The following is a 26,833-nucleotide window of genomic DNA, read 5'->3' as shown; positions in this document are numbered from 1 at the left end:
TGGTGACATGAATTAATTTATTGGTAGGGTTCGCTTCTAAGGAGCAGTCTGTCGAACGTCCTTGTTACCGATTGAGGGGAAAGAAAAGAGTCATTGTTGCCATAACCCTTACTTGTAGGACTTTGATATGTTGTTTGTTGCATAGATTAAATTCTAGAGGGCACAATAAAATGTCATTAATTGCCTGTTAGAGGTGTGTGTCATCTGGTACCTGGAAAAGAAATGGCAAGCTTGTATTCAAAGACAAATAATGTGCTTGTCTAACTTTAGAAAACAGCTGTTAATATAAAGATGGCTCAACCGATGTGTTCAGAGATTTTTGCCCCAACAAAGTTAGGACATTTTCTCTTTATCGTTAATTAAAGAGCTTCCATTATTTGCCTCACAGCCAATTTTTAAAAGCTAAAAACAGACGTGTAAACAAACTCTTTGTACATTTTATGGGAGTGACCATTTGTTCTATTGCAGCTTTCTTAGAAATAATGCCAATAATTGTCAACACTGTTTATACTTTTGGTGATTATCACTGACTGGAAAAGGTAATGGTTTAAGGGTGTTATTGTGTTAAAGTGGTCACTGTCGGCATGCCATTGGCCCTTTTGAAGTGAGGCTATGTAATGAAATAACACATTCCTCCTTTTATAAATTAAAAGCTGAATTGATAAGCAGTGAAATGCACCCTTATTCAATGTAATACTCTCAGAGGTTGAGCAACTATAGCCTCACTTGGACTGGTATGACCAGTAGCTTATGGCTGCTAATGTTTAGCTACCATTAAAAGTGAGCAAACTTAGAATGAGTATGATAACTTTGTGACTTATACTTTATTACAATACTACTGTTTTATCTTTTAACATTATTTCCAACATGTTACATGTGGCAATAGTGGCCAATGTTTTTGTCAACTGCTGTATTGTATATGTAATTCATTTGATTGCATCATTGCAATCACTGAAGTACAAACCTGGGTTACATTAGTTTTCACACGGTTGCCTGGTATTGTAGTCTCGCCCTGCCATGTTACAGCTTTGATGGTCTCTGTATTCTGAAAACTGAAATGCCAGAATCCACAACAGAGGCCTTTCATGCTGATGATGAATATCTCATTCATTTAATGTCCCACTGTGTCTACAGCCCAGCAAAGTGAGGAGCGACTGTAAGGAGCTTAAGATGCTGTGTGCTGAGGACGAACAGAGCAGGACCTGCTGGATGACTGCCTTCAGACTGCTTAAAGTACTTTCTTTACTTTTATATATTCTTATTGTCGTTAAATTCGAGTCTGTGAGTTCACAGAGGGTTGACAAATACTGCCAACCCAAAATAATAGTTTCTTAGTTAATTCCCTTTTCTTGAAGTATTAAAGGTCCCACATCCAGCTTATTGTTCAGGCTTATTTTACTTGTGTTTTAAGTTTCTACTAGAATGTTCTAAGACCAGTGTTGGGCAAGTTTTTTCCAAAATGTAATACATTACAGATGACTAATTACTCTCATTTGAGAGTAATTACTTCTATTACAATATTACTGTTTCTGAATTGTAATGCAATACACTACTTTTGCATTACCTTTGAGTTACTTTCACCAAAATAACAGTGGCGCAGCTTTTCTTTCCTGTGAAGAAATTGTTTGCGGTGTTGGGGAATTCTTTAAAAAAAAAAACACTACATTTTGCGTTAAAATGCGTTGTAACTCGCATTACTGAGATTATAACCGGTATAATAAAACAATTTTTTTTCTCATACTGTCCGTCTGAATATACCTGTATTTACCATCTGCCTCAAACTCTCAGTTCAAGCGTCTTTCTCTTTAAGCTCCCCTCCCAAAAAAGGCCAATCTGCCGCGCTTCTGGGTATTTCACAAATCTCCGTTGTCGGTGTCTCTGCAGCCGGGGAATGACTGTAAGGGCACTTTTACTGTCCTGATGGGTCGTTTCAAGGCATCGTTTCTGATTTTGGCTGTATGCATTTCTCCATGGATTTAGCGTTTTGTTACCTTCACATTATTTATGCACCTCAACCTGGGACCTTTAACAAAAATCGATTCAGCTCTTGGAAACGTGAGTTGATGTCGTCTCTTATTTTGTGTCTTCACAGTATGGACTAGTACTGTATCAGAGCTACAACGTTCCCCAGCAGAGAAAGTCTAACCTCTCCCCTTTCTCAGCGCCTGTGGTGAGTATCTGCTCTCTGACATCACCTCCGTACAACGCCGCTCTAATGCCCCCACTCAGCCAAGACCAATCCAGATTGATCCATTAATTAGCTGATAGTAAATTGGAAATAACTTTGTGGCAACCTTGTGCATCTCTCTTCTTAAGAGGAAACGTCATGGGCTGGATCACATTTCCATATTGCATTAGGAGAATTCTTAAATGCTGAAATGATTTTCAGTCCGACAATTATTGCCGATTTTGACCTTTTGTTAATGAGGTGACAAGAGTGCTCTGAAGTGGAAGGCTCATTCAACCAAACGGCTGTAACTTAAAGTACATCCAACGCATAACATTTTATCCCGAGTTATTTAAAAGTGTGAATGTTTCCGTAATACTTAGACTCACATGCAGTGTTAAGATGCTGCACACACACAAACAGAAACCTGCACTAATCACCTCAAAGCAGGATGTCTTTATCTTGTGTAATGTCTTTTAAAGTCTTATTCGAAATAAGGGTTTTCCCTATCTCTTGGACCCTTTTTAATGTTACCAATCCATGAATACAACATATTAGAGCCAGAGAGCCATGGGAGGCTTGTGCTTTTTCTCAGAGGGTTTGTGTGCAGACAGGATTTGTCATGCCCCAGTGAGTGTGTCTGGCTTGTTTGACCTCTGACCCTTGTCTACGCCATGCCCCACCCATCCCCACCCTTACACCATGCTGCTTGTGTACCCCATCCCCCCACTGCTATCTTACTCCCCCTAACCATGCCACGTCTCCTTACAGCGGAGTGTATCTGAGAATTCCCTAGTCGCCATGGACTTCTCCGGGCGGACTGGTCGCGTCATCGACAACCCCGTGGAGGCCCAGAGCGCTGCCCTGGAGGAGGGACAGACCTGGAGGGTAAGAAGGGCGATGAAGCTTGGGAAGTAAAAGAAACATGAACAGCTTCAAGGTCCAGTTGTGTTTGATGAGATTAACACAAAAATGCAATTTTTTTTCTCATTAACTTTCCCATGGTTTAGTTAGTATTGGATCCTGATCGGCCTTTTTCTTTCACAAAAATCTTTTCAACCATTCATCTTTGTGCAGAAGCCTTTTCCATTTTGAACTAATTTATTTCCCCCCCTGCATCACTTTTCTTAGTAAATGCAAGTGAGTGGCAGCTCCAGTGATCTGTTTCTGAGATCACAGCTCTGATGAGGCTAAAGCAAAAAGCAGATGCCCACTCCGTTTTTTTGGTTTTGGACGACTGCAATGCATTACAATGTTTGTTTACTATACGTAAATTATTAATATAATTATTAAGTGTGTTTTGGTACATATGACTGTTTCAGCACATTACAGTATGGCGTAAAGGTATCAGTCTCATCATATGGTAAATGTTGCACATGTGCCCTTTCTTCCACTTAGAAACGGAGCCAGCGCATGAATGTCCTGGGCAGTCCCAGCCCCTTGCACCCATCTTCTCTGAGCACAGGTACTCTCACTTCAGACCATGAAACACATCATTAATCACCTTGTACAGACAGCCTTGGTGGGATTTGTTTAATTTTGCTAGATAGATTGATTATGAATAAATGAATACAAGATACACATCTGTCTTTCAGTGATCCACAGGACACAGGTTTGGTTTCACGGTCGCATCATGAGAGAGGAAGCCCACAAAATGATCATTCAACAAGGCCAAGTAGACGGGTAAGAACAGCTGTAGGAGTAGGAAAAGGTTCGGAGACTCGTTTTGGGGATTTTGGTTTGTGATGTCATCTCAGGTAATGTTGCTCATGTAAAATGCAGTGGAAAGCTTTGGGAAAATGTCAACAACAAAAAAATTGAAAAATCAAGACATCACTGCCGCAAAGAAAAGCTAAGATCTCTAAAATGTTTATAGATAGATAGATAGATAGATAGATAGATAGATAGATATTTATTGATCCCAAAAAATGGGAAGTTTACAGTTTATGTGTAAAAACAGCTTTTGGCATGAAAATCCCAGCCTTTACACAGTGAGTTAAAATAAGCTTCTCAAAGATGATTTGCTATATATGATTTATAAATATTTTCATGAAGCAGTTGATCATTTCCCTCCAACATTCTGTGTGTCAGGTTATTCCTGTTGCGGGACAGTCAGAGTAATCCCAAGGCATTCGTGCTTACCTTGTGCCACCACCAGAAGATCAAGCACTTCCAGATCCTACCGGTCAGTCCCATTACACAACACAGTCACGCTATGCTGCAGGAAGTATGTAATACTTACTTGTAAAATCCACTGAATCAAGGCCCAGTGAGGCAGATCACTGCTTTACTCTCTTAGAAAAGTACACAACTCAAACTTGGGCTGATTTTTTTCAGACATTAAAATTAGTTTTGATTTTTTGTAGTAGCTTGAATGCCAGCTGTCGCGGCTGGTTGGCATCCCCAGTAAAGAAACATATTTCCCTGCAAATGTCAACAGGTCCAACTTTTTCTAAGTGCTCTGAGATACAGCTTAATCTCTCCCTATAAAAAAGACAGACTCATCTGCCAGGCTGCCATCTGTTTGATTTGATTTGATTACAGTACCTTGAAATGGCTTCAAGGGCTAGTTCAACAGAGGATTTTGACTTATTTGCCATTAGAGGTGAGGTATTCAGCCATGGAGAAAGTTTTAATATGATGGTGCTGCTAGATGAAAAGTCAGAGGATTTATTTTCTACGTGATCATGAATGTAGTTGAGATATTTAAGTCTAGACCAAAGTAGTAGACCGACTGACAGAACGTCACTAAGTACAAGATGAAAAGGCCTGTTGACATGAATATTTCCATATATTTGCTCTGCTCTCAAATGTCTGATGATGTAATACACAGTTGTGTTCAAAATAATAGCAGTCCAACATCACTAACCTTATAAACCATATTTTTTGGTAGAAGTGATCTTTGTACTTCTTGTAGAGTCATAGAAAACCAACAGTCATGACATGCATGCTGCTCGTTCTGTGTAATTAAATACGTAATTGTTCAAAATAATAGCAGTGTGGTGATTGATTCTGTGTAACAGGTGTCAATTATGGCTCATTTTTAAGGAAGGAAGAAAGCAAATGTTGTTGTTGGAACTACTAGAAATGTTGGGCCCTTGTAAATGGTGTGGTATAGTGTGGTGTAGACCTACTCTATCTGCGAAGGGTCTTGAGATAACTCTTGTTATGAATTGATACTATAAATAAAATTGAATTGTGCATGCTGGTTGTAGTGCATTTCACACTAAATACTCAGATCAGGGTCGTTCCAGACTTTGCAGACTTTGATTAAAAAGTTGATTGAAGAAGGCAAAACATATGAAGAAGTGTAGCAAATTATAGGCTGCTCAGCCCAAATGATTTCAAAAGCCTTGAAATGGCATCCAAAGCCTGGACAACGTAGGAAAAAACAGTCAACTACCCTCACAGTACACTGTGAAGACAGGAAAGCATGGTGGTTATGGGGATGTTTCTCATGGTTTTGGTCTTATTTATTGCATACCGGGGATCATGGATCAGTTTCAATGCATCAAAATACTTGAAGAGGTCATGTTGCCTTATGCTGAAGAGGAAATGCCTTTTGAAATGGGTCTTTCAACAAGACAATGACTCAAAACACACCAGTAAGCGAGCAAAGTCTTGGTTCCAGATGAACAAGATTGATGTTATGGAGTGGCCAGCCCGATCCCCGGACCTCAATCCCAGAGAACACTTGTGGGGTGACATCAAAATGCTGTTTCTGAGTGATTCCAGTGTTTCCAGTAATGCAGAGCAATTGTGGAATGTAGTTCAACCGTCCTGGGCTGGAATACTTGTTCACAGGGGCCAGAAGACGGTCAACTCCATGCAACACAGATGTGAAGCAGTTCTCAGATATAGTGGTTATGGAACTAAATATTAGTGCAGGGATTCATAGTAAAGCAAACCCTTGAGACATTTTTCAGTTTATACAGTGAGTTTAGGCTAATAATTCTTTTTGTTCACTTTCTGTAAAGGTAGAACTCAAATTTGATCAATTTTGGTCCTGTTTTGATTTGGAATTGAATGTGCAGTGTTCCCAATGCATTGATCTTATGGAATGAAAAGCTATTCTAAGGATTTTGAGCATTCACTTTTTTAAACACACCGCTATTATTTTGAACACAACTGTAGCTCACGGTGTTAAAAGCACACGCCTTATTGTCACGTGATGGTTAACTGTCCTCTCTCTTCCCTCCGGCTCTGGTCTGAAGTGTGAGGAGGACGGTCAGGTGTTCTTCAGCCTCGACGACGGCGCCACCAAGTTCACCGATTTGATCCACCTGGTGGAGTTCTACCAGCTTAACAGAGGAGTGCTCCCCAGCAAGCTGAAACACCCCTGCACCGCGGTGGCCTTGTGACACTCCCCGACCCCCAATACCTCCAACCCCCGTTTTTTGCACACCTCTCACCCTGAGATCCCACCCCCATCTGCCCCTCCCTCACCAACACAATGAGGTTGAGGAGAAAAAGTTAAGTTTTTGGGATGTGTACAACTCGGCCAGCATTGGAGTTTTAATTTCCCCAATGTGCCGGGGCTTTCCTCCGCCTTCCCGCTGTTTGGATGCCTGAATGGGAGTCGTCCGTACAGCCAAAGCGTCGGAGATTGTGGACCTAGCAGTCGACCAACTCCTGAGATGTCGTCATGGAGACCGGATTGTTTTGTCATTGGCGTTTTTCACCCTGAAGGGAGACCAGAATGTTGTGAAAACACAAAACAGCTAAGGTCTGTTCAGCAGGAGTGGATCCCTCCCTCAGAGTCCCTCACCCTTTATCCCCCTTAACCTCCCTCATCCTCCAGGCCTGATAAGCTGTGGTGCCTGCCCCAACCTCGCCCCTTTGCTACAGAGGTGGGCGGGGAGCGCCACCCTCTGACTTCCTCATCGATCATCAGGGATGGATGGAAACCTCTCTGGGTCCTATCAAACTTGATCCAGGAGTTTTCTCAACCTGTGCAGTCCAGTCTGGATAAGCTGACACCCTGCCCCCCCCCCCCCTCCAACCCAACACCCAAGCAGACTACATGTGGCCTCTCTGCTGTGTCCTGTCCCACAACCCCTTTTGGTGCAACCCCGATCCCGCCTCTCCTTCTCCGCAGAAGCTCAGAGAAACGTCGGGAGAGAAGTAGCTAAAGGCAAGATAAGCAGAGCAGTGGCGAGGGTTTGCTGAAAGGACAGAGGAATGTTTATCAGGAAGGCTGCAACAAGCCTCTCTTGTAGAGTTGATTACTTGATGTCATTTTAATGCTTTTTTTATTACTGTTGATTCAATGCAGAACTAGTTTTGCACTCCCGGGCGGACAGACTACAGTTGTTTTCTCTAGCTAAATGAAGCTGCCTGCTCTCCATTCCCCCCCACCCACCCCAATTCCACCTAACCCCTGCCCCTCCCCTTCTGAAAAGCATGCATGTGAATTTCCACCGGTTCTGATTGGATTACAGTGGCATGGGAACAAAGAGAGCTAGGGCTGATTATGCAGTGCCTTTCAGGTAGGTTTGGGGACATGACCAATGTGTGGCTTGAACCAACACGACTGTGCTGTGGTTAAATGAGTAAAAGAATGTGCTTCTCAAGACAAAGAGGAAGAGGAGGAAGACTGTTAAATAGACTCCTGAAAAGTGTGTCCACCCCCAAGCTTCAGCCATTTAAAAAAAAAAAAATTGAAATGGTTAAATCTGTTGGTGAATTTGTCTTTGAATGTCATATTCTTTTTCTAAGTCTGTTCCTAGCTCACTGCTTGCACATTTTAATTATTGATTTGATATTGATGGGTTGGAGCTGTCATGTTCAGATTCTGACCACTGTTCTCTCACTCCAGAAAAGCAACAAAAGCACTCCATGACTTTTTTTGTTTGTTTGTTTTAACATGGAATTGATCAAATGACTTGAAATGTGAACTTGATTGTGCGTCAAAACACAATGGAATGAGAGCCTTGTGTACAAAGCTATATTATAATGCACATACAGTACCATATGTCAGATTTCACGAGGATGGAGTAACATAAAGAGTCTTGAAGATTATGGTAAATTGATTTTCAGAGTTAGAAGGGAAGATAGATACCACTCTCATATCTGAAAGCTGAATATGAAGCTACAGCCAGCAGCTGCTTAGCTTAGTATAAAGACTGGAAACAAGGCGAAACGGCTAGCCTGGCTTTGTCCATAGGTAACAAAATCTACCTACCAGCAACTATCAAGGTCACATATTAACATGTGATATCTTGTTGAAAATTTCTGGTTTTAGTAACTAAGCTAAAAAGTTGTTGTGCAGTTGCTTCATATTTACAATGCAGAGCACAATGGAGATAAGTCTTTGACTTTATTGTGTTACAGTATCCTTGACATTTTTGACATGTGTGTGACATATTTGAATGAACTAAACTTAACTAAAGACATGGCAGTGGTATCAATCTACCAACATGTCAAACTATTTCTCAAAAGTAAAACTCCATTTGAACGAGATTCAGCAATCAGGTACTGGGGATGCAACCTCCCATTTCTGCGCCTGTTTCCTTGTTGAGTGCTGTACTAAAACGTAACATCACTTCTAGATTTTTCCAGCCGCTGCATGGGGGTTTCTAGCATCAGTGGTGGACATCAGGTTATGGTGTCAGTCTTTAGTTTCTGATAATAGAGGTTGAAGAAGCCATTTCCACACCAGCAGTAGTGTCAGTAGACCAGAATTCCTTGTAGCCATCACGGTGTTGTCAGTAAGGGACAAAAAAATGTCACCGTTTTGGCCTCTTAAATGTGAGCATTTACTGCTTTTCCTTGTCTTACATTATAGTGAACTGATTGTCTGAATGTGACCTAAATCACTCAACAAATCTAATTTTAAAGCCATTACGTGTGGGATTTGAAAATGTCCAACTTTGACACCCCCTGGTGGTAACATTGAATTAAACCATTCTTCCCACCTGCTATATTAACATGAAATGCCACACATAGTGGTTTTAACATGTCAGATGAGTGGATTGTCTCTGGCCTGTGGCCATCCAAAAGGCAAGAAAGGGCCGTATTTATAGGAATAGGAACAGGAGAGGAGGCTAGAGAAGTCCTTTGGTCTTTCCCTGCCCTCCTCCCCATGCTGTGTGACCAGCGAATGAAAATCCTGCAGGCATGTGACATAACACCTGCTTAGCCTAACCTGCACCTCCTTTCCATCCTGTACCAGACTCGCAACGAACAGGGTTAGCACGAGGCCACCGGACTCCCTGCCAAGCGAACTAAACTCTCTCCAAGTACTGTTGCTCACTCACAAGTCTCTTCCACCACCGGTTGACCAATCACGTGACTTGACTGACTCACCAGCTCGGCGCTCCACCAATCAGGCCTTTCTAGTGAGCCAGAGCAGACTCTCTCCAGGGATTGGATAATGCTTGAACCCCCTGCCCCCCTTTCCCACCTGTGTCCAGCCTGTAAGCTGTGTTTGAGTGTGTAAGTGTGTGTCTGAGTGTGTGTGTGTGTGTCTGGCCAGACTGTTATATTCACTATTCAGGATTGCTAAGTCTGCTGCTTATCATAACTTGCCTTTTTAGAGAAAGTGCTTGTCAGTTGGGTAAAGTCAAGCTAAGCTGTGGATTTAGAGGAGACCGGAGTCTTCAGTTAAGGTTTTTTCCTATCTGTCAGAGAGGGGGGGCAAAGCCAAATTGCTAGGGGTCAGCAGGGACAAACCACCGTCCTCCCCCCTCCATGTTTTTGTATCACTGTGCTATATTGCAATCCTATACACAAGCCCAAGTATATGAATATACCAGTATACAGTATCATTTTGTTTTCTAAGTATGTGAAGCTATGGAGGACGTAGATCTAACACTGTACCTAGGTCACAGATCACTATGTATGGGGCGTTATGCTTTTGCTCATAACTCCGTGTAAAATGAAGAATTATTATTTAGTCCTTTTTTCCATTTTTTTATTGTGTGAATATTGACATTGTGTATTTTCTTTGGTTTGCCACAAAACGACGTTTATACCACAGTATATACAGTATTAAATTAAGCAGTTTTTTTTAGTTTTTGTTTTTTTGAGCTCAAACTGGATTTTTGGTGTGTCAAATTTCTAACAGCTGACAACCTGACAGTCTTCAACTCTGCCAACATCCAATTCTAAAACCATTTTTTTTTTTTTTTTTTAATCCAACCACAACGTTTTAATATGCCCTGTTTTATAAATCTGATTCAACTCAATCCGTTTCAAGAAAACCCTCAGCAAATGTTTGGATATTAACGTTTTACACACACACACACACACATACATACATACTCACACACACACACACACACCAGTGGTTATTCAAGTAGAGCACACAAAACACTTAAATCTTGGGGATATTCTAGCAGCTTTTGCACACCTTTCATTACAAGTAGTAGGTTGTCACTCCATTATGTCCAGTTAATCTGGTTTTAAGGTGCATAACAAAGGTTTTTAAATTTGTTTTTCTTAACCAAGCCTATTCTTGCAGCAGTTGCCTCTTGTTTGTGAACAGTATCAAGTCCGTAGTTACCATCTGTCCATTCAATGCATTCATTTCCAGTTAGCTGTAACTGTGAAACCTACTCAAACTTAATTCTAATATCAGGTTAACATCGCATACCGTAGTCCCATTGACAATGCTGACTTAGTGTAGGTGCAGGTGAAACGGACTGTGTTGGTTGTGTTTTATGTTTGGGGTGAAGTCATCATAAGCTGAAGTCAAATAGACATTTCAGGGAAAGAAAAACAAATGAGCGGAAATGAACCGTGATATTCTTTTCAGATAACCCCACTTTGCTTTGCTTCGTCCTGTCTGTACGGCTTCTGGATCTACATTGTATCCTGTTCAGGTATTTTTGTACAAATAAGGGACTGATATATTCTCTGTTTATTGGAAATTAGAATAAAAGACAACATTGCTATAAACCAAAAATGGCTTTCCTGGTGCTGTGTTATACCCCCCCCTCCCAAAAACTTGAGTTATTTTAACATCCTGTTATGATGAATGTGTATTTTGTGTCAGTAAGCTACTGGGACAGTGAATGTCTCATGCATAGTCAGTATAGCAGAACAACATGGGGCTGAAGAACTGAAATTTAGTCCTTCTCAGGTTCTTAGTGCTACTCCCCCATGTATTCTACCATCGCCCGAGGTTAACCGTGAACTATTGGAAGGAAAGAGTGCATATCCAAATGATAATGATATACAAACTGGGCATTGTGGTATGGGGATGTACTGTATATTCCAGAATTTGATAAAAGTGATGGTTAGGTTGAATCATTTTCTATCTGTATACTCTATTGAGATGACTGGGATAATTACAGCTCTTAGATGGATTGAAGAGGTTAAACTGTAACGAGCTTAAATCTGAAAGTCGACAAAGATGGCAAACTGAATGGGAGGCAGAGTTAATGCAACCTACCGTGAAATCCAGAAGAATATAAAAGGGTAAAAGGGTTACTTTGCAGAGTATATACCAAAAGGAAGAAATGGTCAATACCAGTCTTAGATTAGGTCACACAGGATTAAATGCTACCGTGCAAATAGTTAGGAATGGTAATGGTGAAATACATTGACAGTTGAATGCACTGGTAGGAAATGGAAGGATACAACTCAATACATGTGATACTAGAAGAAAAGGGAATGACAAGGGAGAGACCTGAAGCTTTATTTGTTTTTCTTCATAATACTGGTTTAATGAAAATAATTTATTTATTTGTTTGTTTTGTTTTGACTTAATTCAGGCCTAGCCCTTACAGTCCATGGCCTAGACTCCATGAAGTTCATAGTAATACATAGGCTACTCCTGTGCAGTTGGTGGCGGTATAATACAAAAGCAGTAATCTGCCAAATACAAGAAGAAGAAGAAGAAGAAGAAGATGAAGAAGAAGAACTTTCATACAATATTGTTATTATTCGGCTTTTTTGATATTAATTAGAAGCATTTCCACTTCCACCTACAACTTCACCTTTTTACACATTTGAACATTTTCTTACACATTTGGAAAAGTTATAGTTACACAGGCGCTTTTCCTGCTTCGATATTAAATGTAGACTTATTTCCCGCCACTGGGGTTTGTGTATCCTCTGACGTGACGTAGGTAGTGCACCAACTGTATATATATATATATATATATATATATATATATATATATATGTGATATTAAATGTAGGCGTATTTCCCGCCACTAGGGTTATCCTCTGACGTGGCTACTACACCGACTGTATATTTATTAATACTATAGATATATATAGATATATATATTAACGGTGTATGGCTGCAACCCGTCACGCGCTGCCTATCGCTTTGCTCAGGCACACCTGCACCCTCAGACCTAATTAATGCTACTGCCGCCCGTAAGCTAGCTCAACTCCAAGCATGTCCATGTTTCTTCAGGACGTTTTTGTGGAGGAATAACCATGTTACACAGTGCTGACAGCTGTTGCCCGTGTTCAGACTCCGTTTTTCTTCAACCGTGAACCACAAAACCACGCTTCATGGCAAAGTTTTTTGTTCTCCTGTCCATTTCAATGCAGTGACCGACTCTTCTCACACCAAGGTAGGGTAGTACTGCTTGTGCTTAACTGCTGTCTCTGCGCTAACACCGATGCTAATTAGTTATGTGTATCTACTGCATGCTCTGGTAGTGGAGCTTATGGTTAATGTTTATGCATTATAAAGCTGTTGGTCTATATAACGAATAGATAATAAATAAATCCCAAAAGCCATAACCCAGGGCTGCCAACTCTCACGCATTGGCCGTGAGACACACGCATTTGACTGGTTTCACACGCTCACACGCCACACCCCCGATTTCTCACGCTGAAGTGTCAACCCGGTCGGTCAAATTTCTGAAAGAGGAGTTTATCTATAGATCTACCTGTTGAGCCACTCGTGATCGATTAGTTGTGCTTTCAGAAATTGTGAGGGGTTCAAGAGCGCTCTCTGTCTGTGGAATTTTCAAATTGTCGCAAAAAGAGAATCTTTTTTTACGATCCATCCCAGGTGCCCTTCCCCGGCTTCAGGTATGTGCTCTGAGTATCACAGACCCGTCCGTCGCTTCGTGACCACTCTCTCTGTAAAGATAGAGGTGAGCAGCGCAGCTGGTAGTGTAGCAGCTTCAGTTCATTTTAGTGGACCCGCTCTGCTGTGGGCTGGGACGCGCTGCATCCGTGCGTAGACCTCTGATAAAGAGCGGCGAACACCCACCTCCAAACTCTGTCAGAGACCCAAATGGGCCTCTGTGTCTGTCAGACGGTCTGAGTGAGCTACTACCATATCGGCGGAGCAATGACATGCATAGCAGACTATATTACAACTCTCCAAATCTCGGACAATAGAGATGGGAGGAGTTATATTTTGAATGTGCACAAAGTTGTAAACATGAGCAGAACTCTGATGAAACACATCTGAGCTCAACTATACTATATACAATACTGCAACGTTGGGCCACTATTATGCATCTTTAACCTCTGTGCATCTCTAAATGTAACTGTAAATAATTCATTTGATGTTTTATAAAATGAACAAATAGTCTTTATTTTCCCAAAAAAGTAAATACAGTAAGTGGGGCCCAGAGGATGAGGGCCAAATATTACTGAACCTTGGCACAAAGGTTAAAGGAATAGAATTTATGTAAATCAGTGGTTCTCATTCTTTAGAATTTCAGTGGTCTTAGTTGATCCCTCAACATTAATTTAAATTTGGGTCACTGGTCCCTACACCAGGGACCCCTGGACCTGTTCACCACAGACCCATATCTTCTCAGCTGTTGCTGACATATGCTACTGTCTCTTCATGTGGCTCATTATGTTTAGCACATTGTCTGGGTCAGTTCTTATATCATAGAAAGTTAATAATGTAAATGCTAAATGCCCTAACACCTGTTGATACTACAACAATGCAAAGGTTCTTAACCCTACAGTTTTGCACATATCATGTAAGACTTGATCTCTCCATTTTTTTGCAAAAAAACTCTCCAGAAAGTGCCATTTGATGGTTTATTTTTAAAAATTCTTTCCTGGGGGGGCATACCCCCGGACCCCCCAAGGGAAAGCCCCATCCCCCACAAAAAATTACAAATCCCAAATTTAAACCTAAAAGGATGAAGACCCAAAGAAATTGCTTTGTAAATGACAAAATATCGGTTGGCCCCCCCAAATCTCACTCCGAGGTTTTAGGGAAAGTTGGCAGCCCTGCATAACCACCTTAAACTCAGACGTACAGACTTCACTCCACAGCCTACCCCCGCCGCCAGCGAATAACTTTACATCCGAAGAGTTTAAAGACTCGGTTTATCCATTGTTTATTTCTAAAGAAACACAACAATGCATAAAAGGCTCCATTATACCTGTTATCTCCTAACATATACCTACGCTCTCCGCCTCTGCTGATTTGGAATGATTGACATTTCTCTTGCACAACTACCAGAAGACTTACAACTTTCAGACAGGTTGCCCATGTCACATCTAAGTCTTCAAGCTCAGTTGGAGGCTGCAGAGTAACCTCTAAAAGACTTCAATGGTCTCTGTCCAGAACAAGGGGATCTGTTGCTCCATTTCTTTAACTGTCTAAATAGATACATGGGAGGAGCCTTCCCGGAAGCCGGGTAAGCTTCCTCCACTCACACAGCTGATGTAGTCACGTGATGCTTTAGAGGAAAATGTCTTGTTTCCTCTCTCCTACCATGATTTCCTCCATCTCCCCCAAGTTTCCTTGGTGGCACTGCGAGGAAGGGAGGCAAGTGGAGGATCCAGGGATCCAATTTAAGTAAAGTGTAATGCAGCCATGGGGCGGCTGTGCCTCAGTGGTCGAGCAGTCGCCTGCCAATCGGAAGGTTGGTTGTTCAATCCCTGGCCCTGCAGCCCCATGTCGAAGTGTCCTTGTGCAAGACACTGAACCCCGAGTTTCCCCCGATGCTGCAATATCGGAGTGTAATTGTGTGTATTTATCGATGTAACAGGGCATTGATGAGCCATTAAGACTAGAAAGATCTATATAATTACATTTACAAATGAGATTTGTGAGTAATTTATGGTGTTTACACATACATTGTCAATCCATAAACAAATGCCAACCAACATATTTGTTGAATTGGACAAGCAGGTTGAGTAGCACTTATGTTGGCAGTAATGGTGTTACACCAGAGTATTGTAATGTAAAATAAACCAGCAAAGGTAGTAGACTTAACTAATATTAGCTGATCTTACCTGCAATACAAAGCATATAGATCAAATGCCAAATAATGCACAATTTGATTAATCTGATCACTTAGCTCATACTGCAGGAGGATGAGATCATGTCCTGCCATAAAATACTTGGCTGGGAATAATCTAATTTGAGCTGACATGACTGTTATCCAGCAGAAGAAGTCCACCACCTGACTAAACTGGCTTAGTTTTTGTGATATTCTCATAAGAAATAGGCATGACCTACAGGATGCTTTTCAAAATCCAATTTTACATCTATGAACTTGAAGTTAGAAATGTATATGTAAAATGCTGTTTTTAAATTGGGATATTTTTATTTGTAAAATTGGTTATGACACTGTATTTTTGAACACCTTAATACTCACAAAATCATACATATTTGTAAATCTTGTTTTAATATCCATCCATCCATCCATCCATCTGTGCTGTTTTGTCCCGGAGCTGTGTGCTCCTGGTAGGGTCTCCCATGGCAAAGTGGTCTTGGGTGAGGGGCCAGACAAAGAATGGTTAAAAAACCCTATGAGTGCAGAGTAGAGAGGAAGTGAACGTACCCGGAGGAAGCCCCAGGCCCCAGTCTGGAGCCAGGCCCAGACAGGGGGCTCATCAGTGAGCGCCTGGTGGTCGGGTTTGCCACGGAGCCCGGTCGGGCACAGCCCAAAGAAGCTACGTTGCACCCTTCTCTCCATCCTATGGGCCCACCACCTGTGGGAGGAATCACTGGGGCTGGGTGCGCTGCCACAAGGGTGTCAGCAAAGGTCAGGGGCCTCTTACAGACCAAACCCGGATGGAAGAGGCTGACTCTGGAGACGTGGCATGTCACAAACGGGTAGGGCGGGTAAATTGAGAACGTCTGAAGGAGATACTGTCCGACGGATTTTCAACTCCTACCTCCGGCGGAGCTTTTCGTGCTTCTCTGTGGAGGCTGGGGGCATTGGACCTGAGCGGACAATGTTCGAAGTTTCCATTGCTGAAGCTGCTGCAGGGAGCTGTAGTCTTAAGGTCTTAGGTGCCTCAAGGGGCGATAAGCGGGGAATCATCCAAGCTGTGTACAGTAATGTTGACCTCAACTGAGGAGGTAATAGAACGGTGGAAGAAGCACTTTGAGGAACTCCTAAATCCAGCTGACACGTCCTCTGTGGTAGAGGTAGAGTTTGAGGATGATGGGGGGTTTATCGTCAATTTCCCTGGTGGATTTCGCTGAGGTAGTTAAAATAAACTCCACAGTTGCAAAGCCCCAGGGATTCCACACGTCCAGAATACTGATAGCTCTGGGTGTGGAAGGGCGGTCTTGGTTGACACTCCTCTTTAACATTGCATGGAAGTCTGGGACAGTGCCTAAGGAGTGGCAGACCGGGGTGGTGGTTCCCCTCTTCAAAAAGGGGCCTTTGACCTTCACCCCTCACTGGATCGGTTCGCAGTCAAGTGTAAAGCGTCTGGGATGGGGATCAGCACCTCTAAATCTGACGACATGGTTCTCAGCAGGAAACCAATGGAGTGCCTTCTCCAGGTAGGGAATGAGTCCTGACCCCACGTGAAGGAGCTAATACGTTGGGGTCTTGTTCGCAAGTGAGGGGAACATTGAGCGGGAGATTGGTCGGATTGGTAAGGATGCCTCCTGGGCGCCTCCCTAGGGAGGTGTTCCAGGCACGTCCAGCTGGGAGGAGGCCTCGGGGAAGACCCAGCACTAGGTGGAGAGATTATATCTCAGGCCTGGCCTGGGAACGCCTCGAGATCCCCCAGTCGGAGCTGGTTGATGTGGCTAGTGGAAGAGAAGTTTGGGGTCCCCTGCTGGACCTGCTGCCCCCGCGACCCGATACCGGATAAGCGGATTAAGATGGATGGATGGATTGTTTTAATATGTAGATCATTAACTGCACCTTGTCACTAATATTGTGACTTATTTCTTTCTATACTCCAATATTTAAGTGTTCTTGCACTGAGGAAATTTGAACGTTGACTGAAATGTTTTCACTTTTGCACTCTGCAGTTTTTCACTGTCTGTACAGCCCTGCAACATGTTTAAAATACAGACTAGACTGAATCTCTTGTTTTGTACTGTGTGCAAGTCCTCCCTTGCTGCAGTCTCTAAACATTTGCCATCAAACTTGAGCAAAGGAAAAGGGGGTTTGCAAAAAGGGAGACATGAAGCATGTTCCCTTTGTGTTAAATGCAAGTGGACAAGCACTCCAGAACACCAAACAGGTGAAAGGCCACCGATTAGATTTCTCATTTGCACTTCAGGGAGGGATGCAGCATCTCAAATAGATAAATGTATTTTGATTTTGCCTGCTTTTTGATGATGGTGCTACAATATTTACCACAGCCCACAGTGTTGGTAAAAGGCAGTGGTAGATGTATCCTTAGGAACCAAGAAACAGCTTGGCTGAAGTGTAATTTAAACTCTGGAGTATTGTTGGTAAAGTTCTGTATCAGCCAGGCTCACTAAACACAAGCCAAGTCAAAACACTATTCCTTCCCATTGCACCTAAATGCTCCACAAAACTGCTGACTTTGAATTAGACAATGGTACAGTCACAGACGCCTTCCAAATAACTACAAATAACTTATCCTGTCGCTTGGTTAGTATATTTTGTAAAAGAGCAACTTTAATGTGAAAACTTTAATTAATAAAATGTGTATTAACTCCAAAGTTTGAAAGGTATTTCAGTTTGTGGAAATGACCTGACCTGAAATTAACAAAAATTGGCAAAATGTCTTTGGATGCCATACTGAAGTCCAGTCTGAGCAAAGAGACTGGTGAAGGACATATCCCAACTTTGAAACAGACTGCACTAAAACTGCTGTTACTTTTTGGATCATCTAATTTTCGTGAATCTTTTTTCCATCTCAGAAATGCGTGAAATCTAAGGTTCAATCTGTCCATCCCCAGATGTGTGATGCAGTTGTTTCAAGAGGCCACACAAGAAACCTAAGCAGACTTCACGGATTGTGGAAGACAAGGAATGCAGACAGTCTCATGGATTCAGAAGAAGCTTAAGGTAAGAAACATTTTGACCACTCCTGCATTAGAGGACATTGATTAGTGTCTATCAGGTTTGTTCTATATCGATCAAAGGTCAACACTTCACTTCCTCCGCCTGTGTAGAAAGACTTTTATTGGTTGTGAGGATGGAAAAAAAAGTAGACTAGAACATAAACGAGAGAGACTACATTTTTTACTTTTTTGAAAGTGTTTTAAAACGTACTTTTGAAACATAATTGCAAAACCTAAACTTGTCACATCACATAACAGAGCCATATATAAATATACTGTACTTTAAGTTATACTTATTAGGATCACTTAAATTTGGAAATTTGTTCAAGAAATAGAGCAGTGATAGTTAGCAAGCAGAATACAGAACAACGAGAAGTGTTGACATCAAGCTAAAACATAGAAGAAATTAAAACCATTTAAGTGAGCTAACCGTGACATAAGTGACCACAGATCTTGGGTGCAGTGGTAGGGAGTTCTAAAGTTTGGAAGCTACACCCTTAAAAGCACAGTCTCCTTTTGTCTTGACCCTGGAGCAAGGAACAACTGATCCTGAGCAGAGGACCTCAGAGCTGCTAATAGAGGGCTGCAGAAGCTCTTTAATGTAACCATGAAAGGATCTTAAACGGGTTCTAAAAGTAATGGCAGTAGCATTTTGGAACAATTGTAGGCAATTCAGGGTCTCACTTGGTTCAAGTCTTACTAAGGGATATGAAAAGAGAATTATATTAGTCAAGTTGGAGGGAATAAACACATGAATGATCATTTTCAACTCAGAAGGGGACAATGGACCTAGGTTTAGCCCTGTTCCTCTGCTGGTAGAGGCAAAAAGTAAACCAAACAAAGTATCAGCCCAGCAGCCTTATATAAAGTCTGTACTGAAGAAGACTGTAAGAGAGAATTACACTTGTGTGCACATATTGTACCTCAAATTATATACTACAGGGCTGTAGTTAAAGCTGTGTCCAAGATCTGGTGACTTTGTCACTGTAAATGAGGGACATCTCAGTGCCAAGAGTTGATTAATTGATGATTGATAATCCTTCCAGACCTTGGCTATTGTAGAGAGATTATATAATACCTGTTTGATCTGTATTGATGATTTAATATGTACACATCGTGGTCCCAACTTACATAATTCAATTTTAATTGATTAAAAAAAAAAAAACATTAATTATCAATATTGTGGTTATGTAAATATTTTGCCAAAATAAAAATATTTTTAACATTTGCCTCAAACATCCAGAATTGGGTGTGACAAAGTCTAATCCACAGCTGACTCAGAGCAGCTGATCGGATTCCATTGCCATTTCAGGCTACCTTTGCAAAATATCATATCCTTCAGTATAACAAAAACCAAGTCACAATTATGTCACTCCATCGAATGAAGTTTGAAGACTATTAAACACAATAGCTGTCCTATTTATGTGTGCAGAGGAAACTAAGCCACAGTCGCACAGAGTACCTGCCAGAAAAATGGGCACATTCTTAAATGTCACCCAGTCACGAAACAGTGGAAAGGACTTCTATTCTCATCTAAATTTTGCGTTAATTTACATTTTTAGCTGCAAGGACATCTGTAGTTTAAATAACCCAAAACAAAAATATATGGTAAACGAATAAACAAAATGTCAAACGGGGAACATGTATTCATTGTTTAATTTTCAAATAACTGATGACAAAATGAGACTATTTACAAGAGAAAATATGTATGATCTGTACAAAGAAATATACATGCAGATACAAAACAAAAACAAATCGCAAACATGTAATTTATGAAACAAACATGACCAAAAAGACAAACAATTAAAAAAAAAAAAACATAATCTGAGGTATCCAGTCCAAGTTTCCTTGTATAATGGCCTGTGCACACCTTTTAAATAAATAAAAAGGTAACAGCGGACTGTGATTTCTGTTCCTGGTAGAATCAGTTTAAACGTGACACGTCCTAACCCCTTATTGGATTAATGCAAAGTGGTTATACAAAAGCTAGCTGTTTAAACTTCCGGAAAAAGACAACAAATCCAAACACATTTAGTTGCCATTTTAGGGTTGTTAGCTTTTATAAGGAACAGGAATTTATGGAAAAAAATATTTTGGCAACAAGTATCTGTACATAATTACACCACCATTTAGTAAATGATGTACAAAAATCTCTCATTCAACGGCAATTCTGTGAAGAATAAATGTTACCTCTATCCCATGCCTTTTTTAAGAAAGGTCAAGAGACACTAAAACAAATTGTGTTTCTCCAACATAGTTGAACTAGTGTAAACAATCATATTACAGCCATTTTATCTAACTCAAATGAAACAACTTCTTTTATTAAGTACTATAAAGCTAGAGCAACTTTGGTGTACCAATACTACAGAGGCATACAGTACAAAAAGTGTTGAATCATTTTTGATCAAACTGTCATGATTGTTGATTGTGACCTCTAACATGGCCTGGAAGTCATAACACTCAGAGATCAAATAAACACAAACTACCAGCAGTGCTTGCAGTACCAAGTACATGCTTTTCTCTAGATTTATTACAGATACAACAGATGTCTTCATAAATAGTTGCATAAAATGTTAAAGCCGCAACATTGCACATGATAATCAAACATAACCTACAATGAGTGCATTTACAGTAATTTGTCTTCCTCTTCCTCTACATTCACTCCCATCTGATTGGCAATCAGCGCTGCCACTGAGGCTCTGACAGTCTTGTGTCCTGCCATAAAAGCATGAGTTCACTGTGAATGTGAGGGGAAAGAAGGCAGAAGTCTATATACAAGGTAAGGCTTAACGTCTCATCTGCGCAACACAAGTTTTGTTCTAGGAAAAGCAAACGGTGGATGTCTATTGTTTCTTCTCAGATTGGACAGTGCAGCATTGTTATTCACAACATGGTCATCATGTTATCTTAGATTAGGTACATTATATAAGCTCAGCCATCAAAAAGCTCTGATTGGACGTATAAATGTCTCAATGTCAAGAACCTGTTACTATCTCCAGATGTCTATAGAGTCCAAAGTAGCACAGCAACTTTAAACTGATGAGCATTTTCAAAAATCTTTTCTTCTTTGAAACGTAAAGACCGTACTTTTCCTTTTGTATACACTGTTTCTTTAAGAAAGGGCTGCTTCTCAAAAGTCTCTGAGTTACAGTTTTAGTGTAAAAGAGCAAAAATGCACAATGTCACTGGCAACAAGCCAGCAGGTTGCTCCCGCCGCCATCATAAGCTTTGTTGGCATCATTTTCTCCTGAAAGCTCTGGATCTGTGCAGTGGTGTCAAGGTTCGATCAATTGGCTCTTCTCATCAGCTTTAACTCTTGCGAAGAAAAATAAATTATTCATGTTTTTTTTGTTAGACTTAATTACAAAATCTGTTTTGAGTTGAAACCAGCAAGCAGCAGTAGACAAGGGCATCCATTAATTTATGCGATTGGTGAGAACTCTGTTCTTTAGGGCTCTGATTGGCTTAAGACCTCAACGGGTCTCAGTTTAATTGGTGAAACGACAACAGGACTTTAGTACATCAACATTCTGTGAAAGAGGACAAGATCAGCATTCATTATTTATCCTTCCTTTTACATTTAGACCATCAAGAGGCTCAATTTTAGAGAAACTTGCAGGCCCTAGGGATTGAGAGTTGGTTTGGACATGTGTATTATTCCTTTAAACTCAGGGCTGAAGGCGACTTTGGATGAAGCTTCTAACTCCTCCGATGGCTCGGGCGTCTGTCTGATGTTTTCTCCTGTCTATGAAGGAGATGAGGCGGGAGGTGTCCAGACAGCCCTCTGCTCTGGCATGGCCGTCAACCAGACCGTCCTGCAACCATGGCTCCTGGAGGCAGAGCCCGGCTGGAGGCCTCCTGCCTGGGTCTGTCCTCAGAAGCAGGCAGATGACGTCCCGGGCCGCCTGGCTGACGCCCTCGAAGTAATCCCTGGGAAAGCTGAAGTCTAGCCGGCAGATGTTTAGGCACGTCTCCTCGGCGCTCTCGTCCAGAAAGGGTGAGGCGCCGCTCAGCAACACGTAGGTCACCACGCCCACGCTCCACAGGTCAGAGCTCAGCGACACCGGCTCTCCGAGGACCAACTCTGGGGAGGCAAACTCAGGGCTGCCCAGCAGAGGGTGAACGTAGTGGGCACTGTTGAGCTGGACAGCATCACCAAAGTCTGTGAGTTTGACCATTGGCTGGCCGCTGGAGCTATGGGCCACCAGCAGGTTCTCCGGCTGGAAATAGAGATTACAGTGTCACTTTTAGTCTTGTCGTCTTTTTGGTTGTTATTAATTACTACAGTCTAATAATACATTTTCCAGTCTTAACCTATTTTGTTGTTGCAGGTAAAACATCGTGCAAAATTTGTTTGACCTTTAGTATTAGAAGCAGAAAAAGCGGATCCAACAGCAAGTTTGAATTTAAAACTGAAAGATTAGAGCTTTCACCAACTCAAGATCACGTATGTGCTACAGGTGTTAAACAACGATGCACAAATCCAAGATGGCTGACTTCCTTCAGGCAATTTCTTTCATGTACAGTGAGGAAAATAAGTATTTGAACACCCTGCTATTTTGCAAGTTCTCCCACTTAGAAATCATGGCAGGGTCTGACATTGTCATTGTAGGTGCATGTCCACTGTGAGAGACATAATCAAAAAAAAAATCCAGAAATTACAATGTATGATTTTTTTTAACCTATTTATTTGTATGATACAGCTGCAAATAAGTATTTGAACACCTGAGAAAATCAATGTCAATATTTGGTACAGTAGCTTTGGTTGCAATTGCTTTGGTTTCCTGTAGTTTTTCACCAGGTTTGCACACACACCAGAAGGGATTTTGGCCCACTCCTCCACACAGATCTTCTCTAGATCAGTCACATTTCTGGACTGTTGCTGAGAAACACGGAATTTGAGCTCCCTCCAAAGATTCTCTATTGGGTTTAGGTCTGGAGACTGGCTAGACCACGGCAGAACCTTGATATACTTCTTACAGAGCCACTCCTTGGTTATCCTGGCTGTGTGCTTCGGGTCATTGTCAAGTTGGAAGACCCAGCCTCGACCCATCTTCAATGCTCTAACTGAGGAAAGGAGGTTGTTCCCCAAAATCTCGCAATACTTTGCCCCGGTCATCCTCTTTAATACAGTGCAGTCGCCCTGTCCCTTGTGCAGAAAAACACCCCCAAAGCATGATGCTACCACCCACATGCTTCACAGTAGGGATGGTGTTCTTGGGATCGTACTTAATATTCCTCTACCTCCAAACACGGTTAGTGGAATTATGACCAAAAAGTTCTATTTTGGTCTCATCTGACCACATGACTTTCTCCCATGACTCCTCTGGATCCTCCAAATGGTCATTGGCAAACTTAAGACGGGCCTTGACATGTGCTGGTTTAAGCAGGGGAACCTTCCGTGCCATGCATGATTTCAAACCATGACGTCTTAGTGTATTACCAACAGTAACCTTGGAAACTGTGTTCCCAGCTCTTTTCAGGTCATTGACCAGCTCCCCCCGTGTAGTTCTGGGCTGATTTCTCACCTTTCTTAGGATCGTTGAGACCCCACAAGGTGAGATCTTGCATGGAGTCCGAGGGAGATTGACAGTCGTGTTTAGCTTCTTGGCAATTTCCCCGTAGCCCTTTCCAGCCTTGTGGAGGTGTACAATTTAGTCTCTAGTGTCTTTGGACAGATCTTTGGTCTTGGCCATGTTAGTAGTTGGATTCTTACTGATTGAATGGGGTGGAAAGGTGTCTTTATGCAGCTAACGACTTCAAACAGGTGCATCTAAGTTACGATAATAAATGGAGTGGAGGTGGACATTTTGAAGGCAAACTAAAAGGTCTTGAGGGTCAAAATTGTAGCTGATATTTGCAGCTGTATCATACAAGTAAATAGTTTAAAAAATCATACATTGTAGTTTCTGGATTTTTTCTCTCACTGTGGATATGCACCTACGATAATAATAGCAGTGTTCAAATACTTATTTTCCTCACTGTACATGTTCCTAGAGACAAGAATAATGCCTCCACCAAAATTTGTGAACCATTGGCCACCTAATACAAAAAAACATTAAAGTCAACTACTTACTTTTACATCCAAATGCACTATTCTACAGTTGTGCAGGTAATGTAAAGCTTCTAAAACATCCCTTAGGTAGCAGGCCACTTTCTCCTCCGTCAGATTCCCCCAGCTAACGATGTAGTCCAGCAGACGACCTTGGTCAGCCCTAAAACACACATTAACACTGAGGTAAACCCTCAAACTCTCAGGAAGAAAATGCAAGTTTTATGAAGGCTAATAAGCTACGTATCTGCAAAGTTTAATTCCAAAACGGGATTGGTCATTTATTATTTTTTTTGTCTTTACTTACATCTCCAGGACCAGGGCGTAGCTGCTGGGGGTTTCAAACGTGTCTATCAGGCTGACTATGTGGGGGTGTTGAAGCCTTTGGAGCAGACTGAGTTCCTGTGTCACCCGGTCCCTCCTCATTAGCTTCTTGTTCACCTGTTTGACCGCCACCAGACGTTTGGTCCCTCGCTGGTCACAACGTTTGACAACAGAGAAACGACCCCTGGTGAGCAGAAAGAGGATATTCAAAGGTCAGTTTACAGGTCACTCTTTATAGACAACCTGTGTAGTATGTGTTAGGCATTTAACAAGTCAATTAATTATCAGTCATTAATATCAATCACATCTTAAGGAAAACCCTCAATGTCAATTATGAGGGTGAGTCTATTACCTGCCCAGTTCAACCACCTCAGTGTAGTGAGACTCAAAGTTGTCCTTCCAGCTCACTCTGATCCCATCAGTGGACACCACTGAGACACATAACAACGCAATAAATGCATGTCCACACTTGGCACCAGCATTGTCAAATGAGTTTTGTGGAGGGATTGATACTCATTCTGTCGGTTCTTACCCAACACTCTAAGGCTAGCTGAAGACGTTACGCTGCCCAGCTCGTTTGTGGCAACACAAGTGTAAACGCCATCATCTTCAGAGACTACGCCGATTATCCGCAGCGTTGCTTCACCCGTATCACTGAAATCAAATGTAAATGAACATGTTTATTTCAACTTCTTCCCTATTAATTAGTGACATTTTCATGTTAAAACACAGTCATATGACCACCACAAACAAGTGACAGCCCTATTGCACATTGTCATGCAATAAACTGCACCTTCAATTAAAGAAATATACTTACGTGTAGGCAATGCTGAAGTGTCCATTGTTGGTGAGGTTGCTCTGGTCGGGTCCCTTCCAGGTGACAGCGGCTCGGGGTCTACCACAGACCTTACACCTGAGGGTGACGCTCTCCCCGTTGTCACACGTAACATCACCGAGAGGTACAAGGAACTCCGGGGGAACTGAAACAGAGAGAAGGTTAAATCCTTTCAAATTGTGTTCAGAATTCAACATCAACTGTTTAAAGCAGTTAAACAGTGCTTTTAATATTATATGGAATTGGTTTTGTTAATCTTAAAGTAAACACAATTTCCCAAAGTAACACTTACCATCATAGATGTAATTTGGATTCAGAAGCTGAAAGAAAGAACAAAGCACCTCAGAAAAATGCACAGTGGAGTAGAAGCATGACTTAATAGCAGCATTAGAGTCTCCTCAGATGCACTGAAAAACTCACCTTTACAGAAACTTTATTGGCCATGCCTTCTCGGGACTTCCTGTAACCGTTTTCCAGCTTGGTGTCTTTCTTTGCCTCCTTCTCCTTCTTTTCAGACTTTTTGCGGATGCGCAGGGATGTGTGCCAGGATGAAGACTTCCTACTGGGACAACAAAATGGATCGAGTCCAATTAATTTAGTTTAAATGAACAAGCACGAGTTTTAGCCTGACATCTTGATAGACGTAGAAAACACTGGAATTCCTTATGAAGCCTATTAAAACATCATATTAGTTTGCCAATATGTTGTACTGATGCTGGCCTTCAAATAATCTATCTTTCTATCAGTTTTTAGGGCTCTTACTTCATGCATCCCTCGGGACAATCAGGGATGATGGCTGAGGTGTGTCCCAGCACAAATCCGGGGATCCAGCCCTCGGCGGCGGGGCCCTGCTCTGTGGCTGCCCTGAACACCAGAAACATGTTTTGCTGGTTGCTGGCCAAGATCTGGACCACCTCGCCCTGACTGACGCTGATCTCATCCTCCTTCACGGCCATGTAGTCCTGGGTCACCAACATGGTGGATACGCTACTGCTGCTGCTACTTTCACTCTGCAACACAGGGAAGACATGTACTACCATAAAAGTTTGTACCTACAATATTCTACAACTTTACTTTGCACATAATTTTGATTTTATATCCAAGTGAACCTATTTAGGGCGATTTTAAGTTGCCACTAAAAAAATCGAAATGTAATACTTCTGGTGAAAAGTGAAAAATAAAGGTCAAAGCAGATGACAGAAATATACAGTGGGTACGGAAAGTATTCAGACCCCTTTAAATTTTTCACTCTTTGTTTCATTGCAGCCATTTTCC

The 26,833-nt window shown here is 41.7% G+C and overlaps 2 protein-coding genes and 1 long non-coding RNA gene across 16 annotated transcripts in view; 2 read left to right on the top strand and 1 right to left on the bottom strand.

The window, feature by feature from the left end:
- The window catches only part of LOC117957011 (growth factor receptor-bound protein 10-like), a 62,186-nt gene extending 39,337 nt beyond the window's left edge, over positions 1-22,849 (top strand). For 5 of the 6 annotated variants that reach the window (XM_034892520.1, XM_034892521.1, XM_034892522.1 and 2 more), the window contains 7 exons: positions 1,135-1,233; positions 2,093-2,170; positions 2,939-3,055; positions 3,566-3,632; positions 3,763-3,850; positions 4,259-4,352; positions 6,382-8,048. In XM_034892520.1, coding sequence (XP_034748411.1) covers positions 1,135-1,233; positions 2,093-2,170; positions 2,939-3,055; positions 3,566-3,632; positions 3,763-3,850; positions 4,259-4,352; positions 6,382-6,528 — 690 coding nt within the window. In that variant the 3' untranslated portion in view covers positions 6,529-8,048. Of the gene's footprint in view, positions 1-1,134; positions 1,234-2,092; positions 2,171-2,938; positions 3,056-3,565; positions 3,633-3,762; positions 3,851-4,258; positions 4,353-6,381; positions 8,049-18,203; positions 18,227-18,257; positions 18,352-22,678 lie in introns of those variants that run through there. The other variant, XR_004659420.1, reaches the window with a different exon arrangement.
- LOC117957012 lies at positions 9,102-16,511 on the top strand. The gene is made up of 3 exons (XR_004659421.1): positions 9,102-11,121; positions 11,630-11,634; positions 16,501-16,511. It is a non-coding gene; the product is annotated as an uncharacterized LOC117957012 (long non-coding RNA).
- Positions 20,665-26,833, bottom strand: part of LOC117957010 (triple functional domain protein-like) — an 83,644-nt gene continuing 77,475 nt past the window's right edge. For 4 of the 9 annotated variants that reach the window (XM_034892513.1, XM_034892515.1, XM_034892514.1 and 1 more), the window contains 9 exons: positions 26,321-26,568; positions 25,979-26,120; positions 25,851-25,878; positions 25,541-25,703; positions 25,256-25,377; positions 25,076-25,154; positions 24,707-24,907; positions 24,424-24,562; positions 22,016-22,567 (listed from right to left, as the gene is read on the bottom strand). In XM_034892513.1, coding sequence (XP_034748404.1) covers positions 22,016-22,567; positions 24,424-24,562; positions 24,707-24,907; positions 25,076-25,154; positions 25,256-25,377; positions 25,541-25,703; positions 25,851-25,878; positions 25,979-26,120; positions 26,321-26,568 — 1,674 coding nt within the window. Of the gene's footprint in view, positions 22,568-24,423; positions 24,563-24,706; positions 24,908-25,075; positions 25,155-25,255; positions 25,378-25,540; positions 25,704-25,850; positions 25,879-25,978; positions 26,121-26,320; positions 26,569-26,833 lie in introns of those variants that run through there. The other 5 variants (XM_034892511.1, XM_034892519.1, XM_034892512.1 and 2 more) reach the window with 3 other exon arrangements.

Source organism: Etheostoma cragini, chromosome 14 (genome assembly GCF_013103735.1).
Source record: "Etheostoma cragini isolate CJK2018 chromosome 14, CSU_Ecrag_1.0, whole genome shotgun sequence".
Classification (NCBI taxonomy): Eukaryota; Metazoa; Chordata; class Actinopteri; order Perciformes; family Percidae; genus Etheostoma; species Etheostoma cragini.
This window is presented reverse-complemented; position numbering and strand designations above follow the sequence as displayed.